Here is a 16,029-nt window from a genome sequence, read left to right as displayed (position 1 = left end):
AAGCAAGCCCTAAGAGCATGGAACACAAGGATCGACGAGTACTTCCGAAGAAATGGATTCATCAAAAGCCCGCACGAGCACACCCTGTACACAAAGAAGAATGGATGTGGAGATATCATGATCGTATGCCTATATGTGGATGACATGATTTTCACCGGAAACAATCCAGGTATGTCTGATGATTTCAAGAAAGCTATGACTAAAGAATTTGAAATGACAGATATCGGTGAGATGTCATACTTTCTTGGAGTCGAGGTGAAACAAATGCAAGATGGAATTTTTGTCTCTCAAAAGAAGTATGCGGAGCAGATTTTGAACAAGTTCAAAATGAAGGATTGCAAGCCAGTAGTCACGCCAGCTGATCCAGGGATGAAGCTAAGTGTTGATTCGACAAGGGAGTCGATAAATCCGACGTTGTTTAAAAGTCTCGTTGGAAGTTTAAGGTATTTGACAATCACACGACCAGATATTACATATGCAGTAGGATTGGTGAGCAGATTCATGGAGAAGCCGAAGCAAGACCACTTAATTGCCGCAAAAAGAATTTTGAGATATATCAAAGGTACGATGAACCATGGTTTATTCTATACCCACTCACAAGATTCAAAATTAGTTGGCTACTCAGATAGCGATTATGGGGGAGACTTGGATGATCGGAAAAGCACTTCCGGATATGCATTCCACATCAGTTCCGCAGTTTTTTCATGGTCGTCAAAGAAGCAACAAACAAGTTTTTCCGGTGTCGCACAGCCGAAGCAAGCACATCGATACGAAGTATCATTTTATCCGAGAGCAAGTGAAAAACAAAAACGTGGAGTTGGTCCATTGCAGGACAGAAGATCAACTGGCAGATATTTTCACAAAGCCGTTGAAAGTGGAGACATTCAACAAATTCAAGGAGAAACTCGGTATGAAAGTTGGGTTTGAGGGGGAGTGTTAGAAATCAAACCCACTCCAAGCATAATCTAGAAGCATGAGACGTGGAGCAATTTTGTGCCATGCAAAGTGCTGAAATTTTAGCCATACAAAGTGCTCCATTATTGAGATGTTTTGTGGCTAGAAATTAAGTGGATTAATAGCCACATTTGTTGTCACTTTATCAGCCTATAAATAGAGGCTTGAACTTGTGTTGTAATGAAGAAAAAAAGAGAAGAAAAAAGAAATAAGAGAAGCAACGTGAGTGAGAGTGAGAAGGTTAGCAAACCTTGAGTGAGTTAAAATCTAGCAGCAGTTAGACTATCTAGTCATTGAGAAAATATTTGTAATCTTCGTATTGTAATATATTGAGTGTGTAATAAAAAGTAAATTTTCGGCCCATCACGTTTCCAACAACATTTATCTAGAAGCCTGTAACGACAACAAATTTCATTCGAGGACATTCGTGAATATTTTGTATTATTATGGGCTTTATAATTAATAAGAAATCGTTCTAGGAAAATATTCATCAGCGTCCTTGTGAATATGGCCAGGTTGAATTAAATTGTTGGATACTCAAAAGTTCCATTTTCGCCTATAGAACATAAAAGGGTTTTACTAAAAAATAAAAAAATTAGTAATGGGGCCTTGGAAACTTATCAATTTGACCGTTGACAACGCGATTAAAAGAGTTGATTTGTGGATAAATTATTAACGTGGTACGCCACATCCCTATATTTTTAAAAATAAATTTTTTCAAAAATATAAAAAAATACTAAAATATTTATATCTATAATGAATCTAGAACTTGGATAACTATTTATCTAATATAAAATAATTGAAGATAAAAATTGAGATTTATTATTTATAATTAAAAAGTATAATGTATGCTTATTAAGTTTATAATAATTTATTTTTAAAATTGGTGTGATTGCATGTACATGTTGATGATACCTTTTAAGGAAAATACTAAAATAGAAAAGATTAGGATTAAATTCTAAGTTTTATTCGACATATTTTTTAGATTTTTTAAATAAATTTTAATATTTTTTACATATTTTTTATAATATTTAAAAGTTACATTAGAATGAATATGAATAACCATTTGTTTAAATTCATTTTTATGAATAACCATTTGTTTAAATTCATTTTTAGTGTGTCTTTATAACTTTTTAATATTTTTATAATTTTTATAATTATTGAGAATTATTTATGATTATTTGTATTTTTCCATTTTAATATTTTTGCATATTTTTGTTACAATATTTGAAATTTATATTTATATTTGGACCTAATATTTTAGTAATTTTAAAATTTTTTTTAGATTTTTTATTTTCTAAATATATGTGCTCCATCAACCACAACAGTCTCATTAAAGATTAAACCACTTAACTAAAGATTTTTGTTAAAAAAAAAAACCTAATAGTTTTCTTGTTCTACCCATAACTGCTCAAGTAGGTGCCTTAAATTTTTTTTTTGCTAAGAATTTTTATACCTTTTGCAAGCCAGAAATTAATTTCAATAAGAATAAATACTTCTATGTAAGGATTTAAAGGATAAAACACTCTAGGCCCAACTTGGTATGCAAACCAGCACATCTCATCTCATCACACGCTAAGGGATAAATAACCCCCTTAAAGGGATGAAAGAAGCCTAAACCAACACCACAAAAAACAAACCAATTATATAATATATATTCAGATGATTGTGCTATGTCATCTCTCCCCCTCGGCCTCTATCTATATAAATTATACTATGCAATCATTAATATTAATATATATATATAAAACACTAAAATCTACCATTCTCATTTGAGCAACTATACTGAGAACTCTCTGTTATGGCATGGGGCATCCCTTTCAGTAAGCAACCAATGGGGGGTATACTTAATGTCTCTTCAATTCCATAAGCATTCCAACAAAATGGTTCCTCCATCAATTCACCTTCGTGTGGCATAAGCTCGACATCTGCCATTGTTATGTTCGTGCAAGCCACCGTGTCGCTGCACGCGAAATGGATCGGAGTATTTCTCACGTCATAGCTGCCTTTAATGTTCCTATATTGCACATCTCTTACATAAACAGCCGATGTTTGGTTTAGGCATGCCTTTTGCAAACAGTAGTATTGGTCTATGTTTATGCAGTTTCTAACATTCTCCATCTGGATGTTCTCAAATGATATGCCTGATACAGAACCTGTGCCCCCTTGCCATGTCTTGATCCTTACCCCATTGTCTGATTCTCTTATCACCGCATTTCGAACGGTTATGTTTGAAACACATGCCTGCGAATTATGCACCCCAAGGCTCCCAATGCTGCAGAAATAAACTCTCTCAGTTAAGTCACTCTAATTAGTTTAAAAGAACAGAGCCAGTTTCATTTATATCTTCATTTAGTTCCAAAAATGATAGAGAGACCGCTTTTTAACTGTCTGCGTACCAATCCAAAGATAAGAGAATAGATTGTATAAGCCGAAATCGATTTACAAAAGGGCTAGTATACCTGATCCCGTGACTTGGACCACAAGTAACACCTTCAATGTGCACATCCGAGCATCCTGGACCGATCGAAATGCAATCATCTCCTATTTAAAATCATGAGACTTGGATCATTGCAAGGAATAATACATAAACAGTACAATGTAGGATAAACTGTTCTATAGAGTATGATAGACACAAGTTCCATTTTCCTTACCGTTGCTTATCATTGAATTGTATATGCCAACAGATTTTGTGTTTCCAATGTGGATTCCATCGGTGTTCGGGCTAAGTTTAGGGGTCGATATCAATAGTTTTTCTATCAAAACCCCTTCGCACCCATCGAATTTCATATGAAACTGAGGACTGTTTTGTATCTTTATGCCACTGACTACTAAATTGGAGCTCATAAAGAACCTGATCATCTGAATCAACAAAAGTGCAAGAGCAAGAAATAGAACAAGTGAGCTGATTTGAACATCATGAATTAAAGAACTTAAACTTCTGTTATGTACTTACAGTAGGGCTGTCACATGGTCCTGGCAGAGTTGAACCATTTGGACCCTATATAGTCACATCACTAGAATTTAGATGTGCATGATTTAACTTGAAACAAGTAATTATTGATGAGTTGATTAGGAAATGGATACCCTGTGAGGTTTACAAGGGAGATCCCACCACTTCTGTGCATTTCCTTCAATGATTCCATTCCCAGTGAGTTTCATATCATTAAGTCTATAAAACACAAGCCATTGCTGACGGCTATCTGCTTTTGGCCAGCAATTAGGTCCATCTGGTGGCATTAGGACCCCATCAACCTATCACATTCAATGACACAAAAACTGTCCGTCACTGAGAATTAAGGAAAACAAAGGAAGATGATGAACTAGATATCAGATTCTCACTTGAAGGACAAGTCCATGTTTGCATGGCCCTGGGAAGATAGTGGAAGTGATCATGAAAACTTTATCTGAAGGAACCAAAACAGTGGCTGATTCTACTGCACAAGCAGCTTTCCATGCTTCCATGAATGCTGCAGTGTCATCTGAACAACCGTCCCCTACCGCACCGTAAGAAGTGACGTCGAAGATGCTGCATGTTGTATCCCCAGGATCATTGGGATAAGGGTCTGAAGGAATAGATGGAGGGTCAGGGTTTTTGGGAGGAGCAGGGACATGAACAGGTGACTTCCCATGGGAGCCTTTGGGTTTATGCTTCTTGTGGTAATGATATCTTGCATTTGATTGCTTGAACATTGATGAAAGGAAAGAATTGCCAAAATCCAAATGAATAATAATCCACGACCAAGTTCCATTAGCAGCAGACAATAAGCTGAAGCCAAACCAATCTGAGAAAATGTATATAGGAAGTAAAAACCAGAAATCTGATTCCGAAGTTTCAATTTTCAAGAAAACAAATATACATAATACAATGAGTTAAAGGGTCAGATGAAAGGCTTGACCATAACCTCTAATTTATACTCTTTAACAACAATTCCAGAGATCAAAGCTGTTCTTCAGTGATAGATGAAGACACATGTCAAATACTGGTTGATAGCTATATCATAATCAATGCGAATAAAATATTTGAAATGCATTTGGGAGGTTAGCCTTTTTGTGGCTAATTTGGCAGAAGGTTGTTGGCTTTATATTGATTTTTTTCCCCCTTGTTTTGCTTTTCTATGTCACGTGGTCTGTGGACCTGACAGAGATCCTTATGTTTCTTCAATTCTTCATAGTTGGATTTTAATTCCCCACTGTTTTTTTTCGGCTTATGTTGCCAAGGACTGTATCCTGGACCCTTGATCAAGGTTACTGTAAGCTTGTGAACTGTCTTCGCGGCCTACATTTTCTAGATGGATCTTTTTAAGACATTTTTCTTCATATTTCAAGCTTTCAAAAGGGGCAAAAAGTTTCATCCATTACATTACACTGCAGTATTACTAACCATTTGCCATTTAAGCTTCATGTTTTCTGTAATCCGTTCCCGCAATTTAAATCCCTGTATTCCTTATAGAATTCTGTTTATACATAAAGGCTGATAAGGAATTTTCAATGATCTTGATCATGTGAAACCATTTATGGCCTAAACTGCTCTTTCATGAAACTTTTCTAGATAAGCTAGCTGGTTTAGTCGATGTGGAGATGAAAAGAAAAAGAAAGAAAAATGTCTTGATGAAAAATGGGGTTTCTTTTTTTTTGGGGGGGTTATGTAAAAGCAACAAGTCTCGTGACTCTCTGTTGTTGTTTAGCTCTCGTGGCCATACATAGTGATGTAGGAAACATGTACTACAAAGTGGACGACAGCGGAAATAAATTTAAACCAGTCACGGGTGAATCCAATTCTATATATGGTCCATAAGCCGAAAATTACCCTTTAAGAAACTCTCGTCCAATAAACCAATACTAATGAAACATATATCCCAATGCCTCAAGTGTAAAAATAAAATAAAATTACCTGACACGATTAAAAGAATCAATCCAAAGATGGTGTTGACGAGCAGCTACATGCATGCATTGGTATTTTGTTGAAGAAATGTCGTAGAAGAATCAGTGACAATGTAGGTTGCGTTTAAGTTAAAGAGTGAAGTTGAAGAGGCTTTTTATAGAGGTTAGTAGTTGATACATGACATGGAATTTATGCATGCATGGGTTCACGGGTGGGTGTTTAAAGGCTCAAAAAGTTGGGGGGGGGTTGGTGAGAGAGGATTCGAAATAGTGCACTCTACTGGCACAAAAAAAGCATTGAATTTGTTGAGTTTGTGGCTAGGAGCTATGCCACATAGGATTGCCATAGTATGCACCATTGCTTGCTCTGGTTGGTGCATTGTGATGGGACCAGCCATTGCCAGCCGGGCCAGTTTAGTTTATGGCTAGGTGCTCGTGGGGCCTCCATGATGGGCGGAAAAAAAACCGAAGGTGGTGGTTTTAGGCTGGTGCAGAATGGTAATCTGTAGCATCATCAGTGTTCCAAAATTCAACATGAACAAAATTCACATGCAGATATATCTGGTTGAAATGAATGTGGTGAGAGGGTGAAATAAAAAGGTGGCACGTATCACCTGAGGATTCACGGGTTGTAATTCCTGTGTGTCACGGGTGAAGAATTGATGAGTAATTTAGATTCTTAAATGTCTCTGCTTTTCCAAGGGCTTTGGTCTTAAAACAAGACAAACTGGCAGACAAAGAAAGCAGCCTAGCTGGACTCTCTAAATTTGCTTCTCTTTTGATTTGTCCTAAATTATGTTATTTTTAAATGAAATGTGATCTATGTTATGAATTATTTTGAGGAGTTTGGTCATGAATGTTATATTTTTGTAGTAATTTTAGATTTCGAATTATATTCTTATATTAGGAGAATAAAGATTATCTTAAGCAAATAATATGATATTTTCAAAAGTATTAAAATTTGGTAATTATACATTATTTATTTAATAAATTATAATGAATAAATTTGTTTATACAAAATAGTCATAATTTTATTTCAAATTTTAGAGAATGTACTTTGTAACTTTAAATGTTGTTATAAGTAAAAAACTGTTATAAATTGTTTAAATAAAATATAAAAAATTAATTCTACTAAAAATTTGATTGTTATAGCTAAATGTCATCATAGCGAGTGGTTGTTAGTTTTTATGTTTCATGTTAAATTATATAATACAAATTTGAAGGCTAAATTATAATCTAATCCTACTTTAATTTTTAGAAATTTAGACCCTCTATTTTTTAATTTAAAAATTTAGGTCCAATTATTATCACTATTAAAATTCTTCTTTTGAAATTAAAAATATAAAAACCAGATCATATTAATAATTAAAATATATAAAATTAAATCTCAAATCGAGACAATGCTTGTTATGTTGGTCAATTTACTACTCAAGCTGCCTGTAACATCCCGAATTAGGGCCTAATCGGAACAGTGATTTCGGGACTACAAATCTAACGTAAGAAAATTTATTTCTATTATATTTTTATTATATTTTTATGGTCTACGATTTCATGGAATGATTTTGTGAAAATTTCGTTTGAAAATTTCGACGTTTGGACACTCAATTTGGTCAAAAGGACTAAATTGTAAAAAGTGCAAAAGTTGAGTTCTACATGTTAGAGGTGTCTAATTTTTATGAAATTTTAAATGAGAGGTCCTTAAATGGTAATTAGACCATTGTATAACTTGTTGGACAAAAATGGCCTTGGTTGGATAAAATTTGAAAGAATAGTAAAAAGGACATTTTGGTCATATAAGGGTAAAATGAATTAAAAGACAGATTTTAAAACCCAAATGTGTCCCTTTCTTCTTGATTTAGATGAATGTACCAAGATCAGCCATGGTTAGGGTTTTTCCAAGCTTTCAAGCTCAATAGTAAGTGATTCCGAGCACCGTTTTTAACATTCTATGCATTTTGAAGTCCCGGTAACATGTTCTAGCTATTTCTACCATTTATTTGAGCCAGAGTTTGTGTTTAAAAATTTACCCATGAATGATATGCATGTATTTTGATGTTTAATGGTAGAATATGAAGGCTCGGTGTGTAATAAACAACTTTTACTAAGCGATTTTTGATGAAAACGTCCGAAAGGACCGTTTTGTAAAAATTGTAAAATTAGTCATAAAAGGGTGATTTAGTGGAAATTAGGGGTTCCATATTTATGAAAATGATTTGGCTAGACTTGAAATGCAATGAAATTGAATAAAAATCATTTTACGAGCATTGAGTCAACAGTGAAAACATGTGAAAGTTCAGGGGTCAAAATACAAATTTGTAAAAATATGATTTTTGAACCCATATGAATAATGTGACCAATTAGTAGGCTAAATGTGATATTATAGATCAAGGAAAACAAGATTCGGGCTTAGAACGAGGTTGAACAAGGTTAAGTACAAACTCGAAATAAATAGTCGTACTCGAAACCGAGGTAAGTTCATATGTCAATGATAATGCAATGATATTATTATTCATACGAACTTAAATTGATGTGTTAGTATTGTGTGATGAATATTTATTTAGTTGATATAAATTTATATATTCTAACAAATGGCTAAATAAAATTGTATGCAATACTATGTTTATTTCATGGACTAATGTCTAAATAAATATGGAAATGTGTTGAATTGGATGTACATTGCATGATCAGCTATGCATAACGAGATACTTGATGAAAAGAGAAAAATCCCGGTTGAATAAAAAGGGAAATCCGATGGATAAACCATGGCATACATGACTTGAGATCCTGCATGTGTTGCAGAAAAGGATTTAGCCTGGACGGGTAATCCGTTGATCTCAAATATAGAAAAGGATCTAGCCTGGACTGGTGTTCCTTGAGTGATCGAGCCTCCCGAAGAATATGTGTGCATTAAGGATTTAGCCCGGACGGGTAATCCGATTAGGATCTGAATTTAGCCTAGAAATTTAGATCCGATCTCATTTGAGTATATGTCGTCGTCGGGGATTTAGCCTGGACTGGTAATCCGATAATACTTTATGAGTGTATATTACGGGGGATTTAGCCTGGACTGGTAATCTCGCCGTAAGATGTGAGGTTCGCGGGAGTGCGTACTTGAGATGATCACCTGTATGACTTGATGGTAAATGGATTATCTATCGAGATTTCTGAGAAATTCAACGGGTATTGTAATGAATAACGCGATGGAAATCCCGAGAAGGGCATGGTGATAAAGGTAAAGTTAATCGATATGCTATGGATATGTCCATGTACGTACATTATACTCATAAGTGATGCCTTATTGAAATGTGATAAATGATGAGTAAGCGAATTCATGTATATGTATGTGTATACATGATGAACAAGTGAAAAGATTTGAAAGACGAACCATCTTTATGCTTATGCTTATGAATTGTGTTGCAATATCATGTTAACTTACATTGTGTAATTGACTATGGGATTTATGAAATAATGAGTCCATGATCAATGTGACAATGAAATTATGATAGCTATTGTGATTTTGCACCGAAACAGTGTTGAACAGCAGCAGAAGCCCAACTTTGAAAAATCCCCATAAATGGTGGAACTAGAATTAGAGGCTGAATAATATATAAAATTAAAGCTTAATGAGTCTAGTTTCACATAAAGAAAATGGTGTAAGCAAAAAAAAATTATTATGAGATATTTGAATTTTTGTGAGACAGAGTCAGAGTGATTCCAAACTCCCCTATCTTAACTTTGGAAAATCACTAGAAATTGTAAAAAAATAATTATGAGTCAAAATTCATATGAATGAAATCATTAATGAATATATTTTGAAAAAAAATAGATGAGAACATTATCTGAGTCTCATACTACAAGATATTTGATTTTTAGTAGATAGAGGTCGAAGCTGTCGGGCAGTGAAACAGGGGAGAGTTTAAAGAATAAACTGTACTTATTAGCTAGACCAAAAATTCTGGAAATTTTATGGTAAGAAAATATATGAGTCTAGTTTAAGAGAAAATTAACGGATCTTAATTTAGCATCCTGTAGCTTGAGATATAAATAATTTATCAACTATAACTTGAGTAGACAGCTTGACCAGAATATGAATAAAAGTGTAATTGTAGTTGTTTTACTTAAGGAAACATGTTGTTATAATACTTATTATTTTCATATGGACTTACTAAGCGTAAAACTTACTCCCCTTCCATTTCTTCTAGTGTCCTCAGGTCGGCTCGGGGTTGGAGATCGTCGGAGGCAACCTCACACTATCAAGTTACCATCTTTAGAGTATTGTTGAAATTAATTTTTTCAAGTGAGTGGCATGTATGGGGACTTAATTGTTGATATGTGTTTTTATGTTTTGGCCAAGATGTTGGCTTATATTAATTCATTGTATATAGCCATAAGATGTGGCTTATAATGATTTTGGCTTGTAAGCCTATTTGTCCATGGTATGTGATAATGTCTTGTGATATGGTTATGTGATTATACTTGTTCACTATGTATGAGAAGTATATGACACATGTACATGATGAATGCCCCAGGACCATTCAAGATGGTCGTGGCCATGGAGTGAATGTGTGGCATGGTAGTAAGATGATAATGATTGAACATGGACAATCGTTGAATGTGTAGAGATTAAGTGTTGAGTAATAAACACATGTATGACAACATGCAAATTATTTAATTGAATTTCACCAAAGGTTGATTTAACATTAAATTGATGTTATAATTTGTGCCTATGATGTGTAAAAGTATGGGGAAAAATAAGATCAACATAAGGCTTGGAAAATATACTAAGTGTTAGCCACACGGGCAGAGACACAGCCATGTGTCTCAACCATGTGGAGGACATGGCCTAGTACACGGGTGTGTGGTCTGGCCGTGTGGTATAAATTATTTTATTGGCGTCATAAACAGAGAGTTACACGGGCTGAGGACACAGGCGTGCCCAAGCCACACGGGCGTGTGTGACCACACGACTCCACCCATACGGGCGTGTGACTCTCTAAAGCAAGAAAATTTATTAAGTTGCCCAAAGATTATCGAATGTTTTCGGTTTTGTCCTGAACTGCCCCGATGTATGTTTTAGGCCTCGAAGGCCTGTATAAGGGATGATATGCATGTGTTTAAAAAGTTTTAATTTTGGGCGAATTTGGTGACTCGGTTTTGTATGTTTGTGAATGTTTAAGTCCGGTAAAGCCTCGAACCCAGTCCTGGAGTTGGATACGGGTGAGGGGTGTTACACTATCAATGAGTATTGTATGCTACATTGCCAAAGCAAGTAACTATAGCAAAAGCCTATTGTTTATACGTATAAATTGATTTAGCATAATTAATATTTAAATACCTTTAGTTAGTAACTAAATCATATTTTTTTTAGAATAAATGTTTTTTTATATATGTACAAGGATATGATATTTTATATGAATTAACACTTGTATACATGTAAATAGGTTTTGATAAATACTCTCTATTATTATTGACTTTTGGTCCGGAGCCAAATACAACAATTTTAGAATTTTTGAGCGTGCAATGTATGTTCAATTTGCTCTACCACAATGCACTAAATGAGTATTCAAACAAAGTTGAGAATATACATTAGTTATGAGTCTCTTTGTATTATTAAATGAGAGAAATAATAGTTGGATAAAATAATTATTTAGAATGAATTATCATTATCTAGATCATCGTTAAAAGATAATTCGCTTTATTGCAAGTTAACTCTAAAATGTATTTATTGACCTGATGAGAATAACTAAATGTTATATACCAACTAATATTTTGATTTGAATTAAAGTCCTGGTAGAACAATCTTTTACAATGAATGAAAGTAATGCATATCTGAAGCAAAGAAGATTGATTAGTTTCAAAGATAAACATTATCATAAAAGAAAATAACAAATTTAAATTGTCATATAGTGGAAGTGGGGTCTCAAAGTATTTAATTGTATTTTTTAGACAATCACTTTAGTTTTGAAAAAAATATGGGCAACAAAAACTGAACCTGAAATCTTTATAAAGTATAAGCTAAACTTAAATTCGATAAAAAAAATCATATTTTGAATTGAATTGAAATTAAATAAAAAAATATAAAGATATTTTGCATGAATTTAGCTCCATACCATAACATTGTCCATGAACACCTATAAGCTGTACGATAGTTCCATTCATTTTGTACCATAACCTGGTCCTCATAAGTTCTATGAGCAAATTGATCTAAGCTTTGCTTATAAACTCTTTCTGGCCAACACATTTTGTTCGCGCCAAGTATGGGGTTATAGATGTTTATCTCCTAATGAATTTTTAAAAAAATCTTAAATTAAATATACAAAATTATATTATATTAACTACAAATCTTAATTATACATAAAATAACTTTATATATATATTGTACTGTAACTTTTTTTCAACTTAAAATATTTGTTAACTTTATAAATACATTGTACCCTGATTACATAATGTCTCATCTTATTTTTTATTAGTATTTTCTTCTTTCAGAATTTTAATTCCATTTTTAATGAATTGAATGCATTTTTCTTTTCCATTATTTAAAGATAGCATTATCATTTTTTTCTTTAACTTTCATGTTTTTTCATCTAATATGATATACTATTTCTCACACTTTTGGTTTTGTCTCCGTGATATATTTTTATGTATAACACTTGTACAAAATCATGAAATGTGGGTTGAGTTGTTCTAATTTTCCGAGTATTTTCACTACGAACAAGTCAAAGATTTTGTACATCCCGAATTTCATCTCTTAATGTATGTGTTGAAGTAAAGCTTAATGATTACAATTTCATTCATAAAAATAATAAATTTTCAATTAGACTTAGTTTAGCAATTTTTTTTGGTGGAAGTTAAAATTTTTAATTTTTCGAAAAGGTGTTATTAGATCAATTTTTGACTTGGTAAAAATACTTTCTCTCTAAAAAAATAACTTATTTAAAAATATTTTTATCTTAAAAATATTTTTATTTTAAAAATACTTCTTAGAAATAATATTAAACACACCTTTACTCGAATTACAAAAGGTAATCTATAATAAATTCTAACATATAGTATTTTTATGATTTAGTAGAATGTCTATATTAAACGCATAAATTCCAGGAACGCATCCCTACAGTAAATTTGCAAGAATTAACTTTTGAAACACTTTGCTTTATTATGAAACTAATATCACAACCTTAAAATAAATGTAGGCTTGAAAATGGATTATTTAGATTTTTTTTTATGTTGAAATAATCACTTGAGTTGAAGTTTTTATATTTTCTTATAATATTTTTCTCGATTAATAATCAATTAAAAAAATAAAAGATATTTATAAGGGTAAGCCATTAAAATAGTCACTTTTGTTTACCTCAATTACATTTTAGTCCCTTATATTTAAAATGTTACATTTTAGTCACTTACATTATCGTGTTGTAACATTTTAGTTACTGAATCATTAATTACCGTTAACGGTGTAACGGTAAGCTAACATGACACGTTAAATCATCATTTCAAATAAAAATTTTAGGTTAATTTATACAATCGGTCCTATATTTTTTCATTTTAAGTAATTGAAAATTTTTTATGTTCTTTTTCATTATCCTATACTTTTATTTTTTTGAACAATTTAATTTTTTGAGTGAGGCAAACTTGTGGACTAGTTTTAACAAATGGTAAACATATAAAAACTACGTTAAAAGAAATGAAGAACAGAGGAAAATAGAGGGAGAATCAGAAGAGAACGAAAAATAAAGAAAAAAAAGAAAATTAAAAGAACATAAAAGAAAAAGTTAAATTGCTCAAAATGACAAAAATATAAGGACCAATTGTAGAATTTAGTCTAAAATTTTCGTTTGAAATGATGATTTAACATGTCACGTTAACCTATCGTTACACTGTTAATGACAATTAATGGCTCAATGACTAAAATGTTACAACACGATAACGTAGGTGAATAAAATATAACATTTCAAATATAAGTGACTAAAATGTAACCTAATGCAAACAAAAATGACTATTTTGGTAGTTTATCCTATTTATAAATTAAAATTAAAATTTAATTGTTAAAATAATAATTTCAAATCAAAATAATTGAAAATTGTGCTTCATGCAATTTTTTCAGCATTAACCGATTACATTAGATAAAACTATAATCAAGAGTAAATAGACATGTTGCGATCGACATGTTTGTGATCGAAGCTGGTGGGGATTTAAATAAGCGTATCAAAGAGCTACTTGTATCAACACATTTAGTCATGTGATCAACAACATCATTAAGAGTTCTCGGGATGTGTCGGATACGAATCTTCCATTTTTGACGCAAAACTTGATGTAACAGTCTTAGTTCCATTAAACTACTACTAGCTCCTCCACCAGACAAAAGTAATTCACCCAACAAAGCATTATCACACTCAACTTTAACTTTTCGAAACCTTTTATACCAAGCTAAGAATAATCTTTCCAACATTGCTCTTGTTTCAACTTTAAAAACTAGCTCATTACCGAATCTCTAAGAACACCCCCAATAGAAGCCCTTCATTCCAAATTCGACACAGCTCCATCTGAATTGAGTTTTATCTAACCTGTTACAGGAGGAGTCCAACTCGAAAAACTCCTTATGGTTCCCAAGGATTTCATTTGCACATCCAAATACCGATAACTCCTAGCCCACATGTAGCCAGTATCGACAATAGCCCCGATATTCCTGTGACTATTAGAGAACACACATTCATTTTTACTCTTCCAAAGTAGACAACACAAAATTATAAATAGTATTTGCCACTCAATTTCTTCACAGTGAAGATTATCTTTATCATGCAAGTTCCAAACTAACCATTCCTTCATTGACAAAGAAAAGAAAATATTATGGGCTTGCCGAGGAACCACTATTTGCCATATAGTCTTAGCAAAAGCGCAATCCCTAAAAGCATGAATCCATGTCTTCAAACTATCAGTACATAAAGGACAAAGACTGTCCTCTGTCATATGCCTACGTCTTCTCTCATGATTTGTCAATAATCTATCATGTCATAAAAGCCATAAGAAAACATGCACCCTTTGAGGTGCCAGAACTTTTCAATTCATCTTCCAAATAACAACATCACTAGAAACTTGACTAAAGAGATTCTTATAAGTTATAGATGATGAGAAACCATCCTTTTCCATCCTTTTCCATCCATTTCCAAGCCAAGCAATCTTGTCCTACAACATCAGATGGGGGTATGATTGCTACGATCTGTTGAATAATGGGACGTGGAACGAGATTAGTAAAACGATCCCAATCCTAAAGACCATTCTCAGTCACTAAGTTACAAACATACAATGTGTTATCAAGTTGATCCGATCTTCCAAGAATATCTCGCAAGGGACCCATCTGCCTAACCCATACATCATTCCAAAAATTCGTCATAAGACCATCGCCAATTGACTAAAAAACATTACCCACAACTTCTGGCCAAACCCGTGATAATGACTTCCATATGAATGAACAGTTGCATCGAGAGATAGAGTTTAAAAGCGCCCCTTGGACATTATAGTTCTTCCTTAACACTTGAACCCATAGGGACTCGGTATTCATAAGTAGAAGGTAGCTAAACTTCATTAAGAAAATCTTGTGCTGATTATATAATTTCCGCAAACCTAGTCCACCGCTATCCAAAAGCCGACAATAATATTCTCAAGAAAGAAGGACAATTTTTCTTATATTATTAGTTACTCCCCAGATGAAATTATGAGCAAGTTTCTCAATTTCATTGCATACAGAAAGAGGCACCTAAATAGTAAACATAAAGTAGTTAGGAATAGCAAAAAGAATTGACTGAACCAAAGTTATTCGTCCCGCTAGTAAAAGTTTCCTCGCATCCCATCTAGACAGTTTTTGCCTAACCTTGCTTACAATAAAGTCGAAAGTATGCACATTAACTCTGTTATGAAACAATGGCATGCCAAGGTAACATCCGATATCATCCACTCGATTGAATCCCACACTCTTGCAAATCACCTCAATAACCGAACTAAGAGTATTAAGGGAGAAAAACACCTGCGACTTGGACTTGTTAACCTTCTGCACAAAAAAGTAATAGAAAGTTTCCAATACACTACTCACTACAACAGTTTGATCTCTACTAGCTACACAGAAAAACATAAGGTCTTCAGTAAATAAAATATGAGATAAGGCAGGCCTTCTTCTTAAGAGGAACAAAGGCTTCCAAC

At 33.1% G+C, this 16,029-nt stretch overlaps 1 protein-coding gene across 3 annotated transcripts; it reads right to left on the bottom strand.

Moving 5' to 3' along the window:
* Positions 1-2,370: 2,370 nt before the first annotated feature.
* On the bottom strand, positions 2,371-5,992 carry LOC107951595 (polygalacturonase At1g48100). Of its 3 annotated transcripts, none has more exons than XM_016886693.2 (7): positions 5,849-5,992; positions 4,297-4,739; positions 4,042-4,209; positions 3,911-3,955; positions 3,609-3,816; positions 3,417-3,498; positions 2,371-3,229 (listed from the first exon to the last, which is right to left on the bottom strand). In XM_016886693.2, the coding sequence occupies exons 2-7, from the start codon at positions 4,645-4,647 to the stop codon at positions 2,707-2,709; spliced, it is 1,377 nt and encodes a 458-aa protein (XP_016742182.1). In that variant the 5' UTR covers positions 4,648-4,739; positions 5,849-5,992; the 3' UTR covers positions 2,371-2,706. The 3 variants fall into 3 exon arrangements, with proteins under 3 accessions (XP_016742182.1, XP_016742179.1, XP_016742180.1); XM_016886690.2 differs by lacking the exon at positions 5,849-5,992 and adding an exon at positions 4,860-5,417; XM_016886691.2 differs by lacking the exon at positions 5,849-5,992 and having other exon boundaries at positions 4,297-5,419.
* Positions 5,993-16,029: the final 10,037 nt, after the last annotated feature.

Source organism: Gossypium hirsutum, chromosome A02 (assembly GCF_007990345.1).
Source record: "Gossypium hirsutum isolate 1008001.06 chromosome A02, Gossypium_hirsutum_v2.1, whole genome shotgun sequence".
NCBI lineage: Eukaryota > Viridiplantae > Streptophyta > Magnoliopsida > Malvales > Malvaceae > Gossypium > Gossypium hirsutum.
The sequence above is the reverse complement of the archived record's forward strand: the minus strand, read 5'-3'. Positions and strand labels throughout refer to the sequence as shown.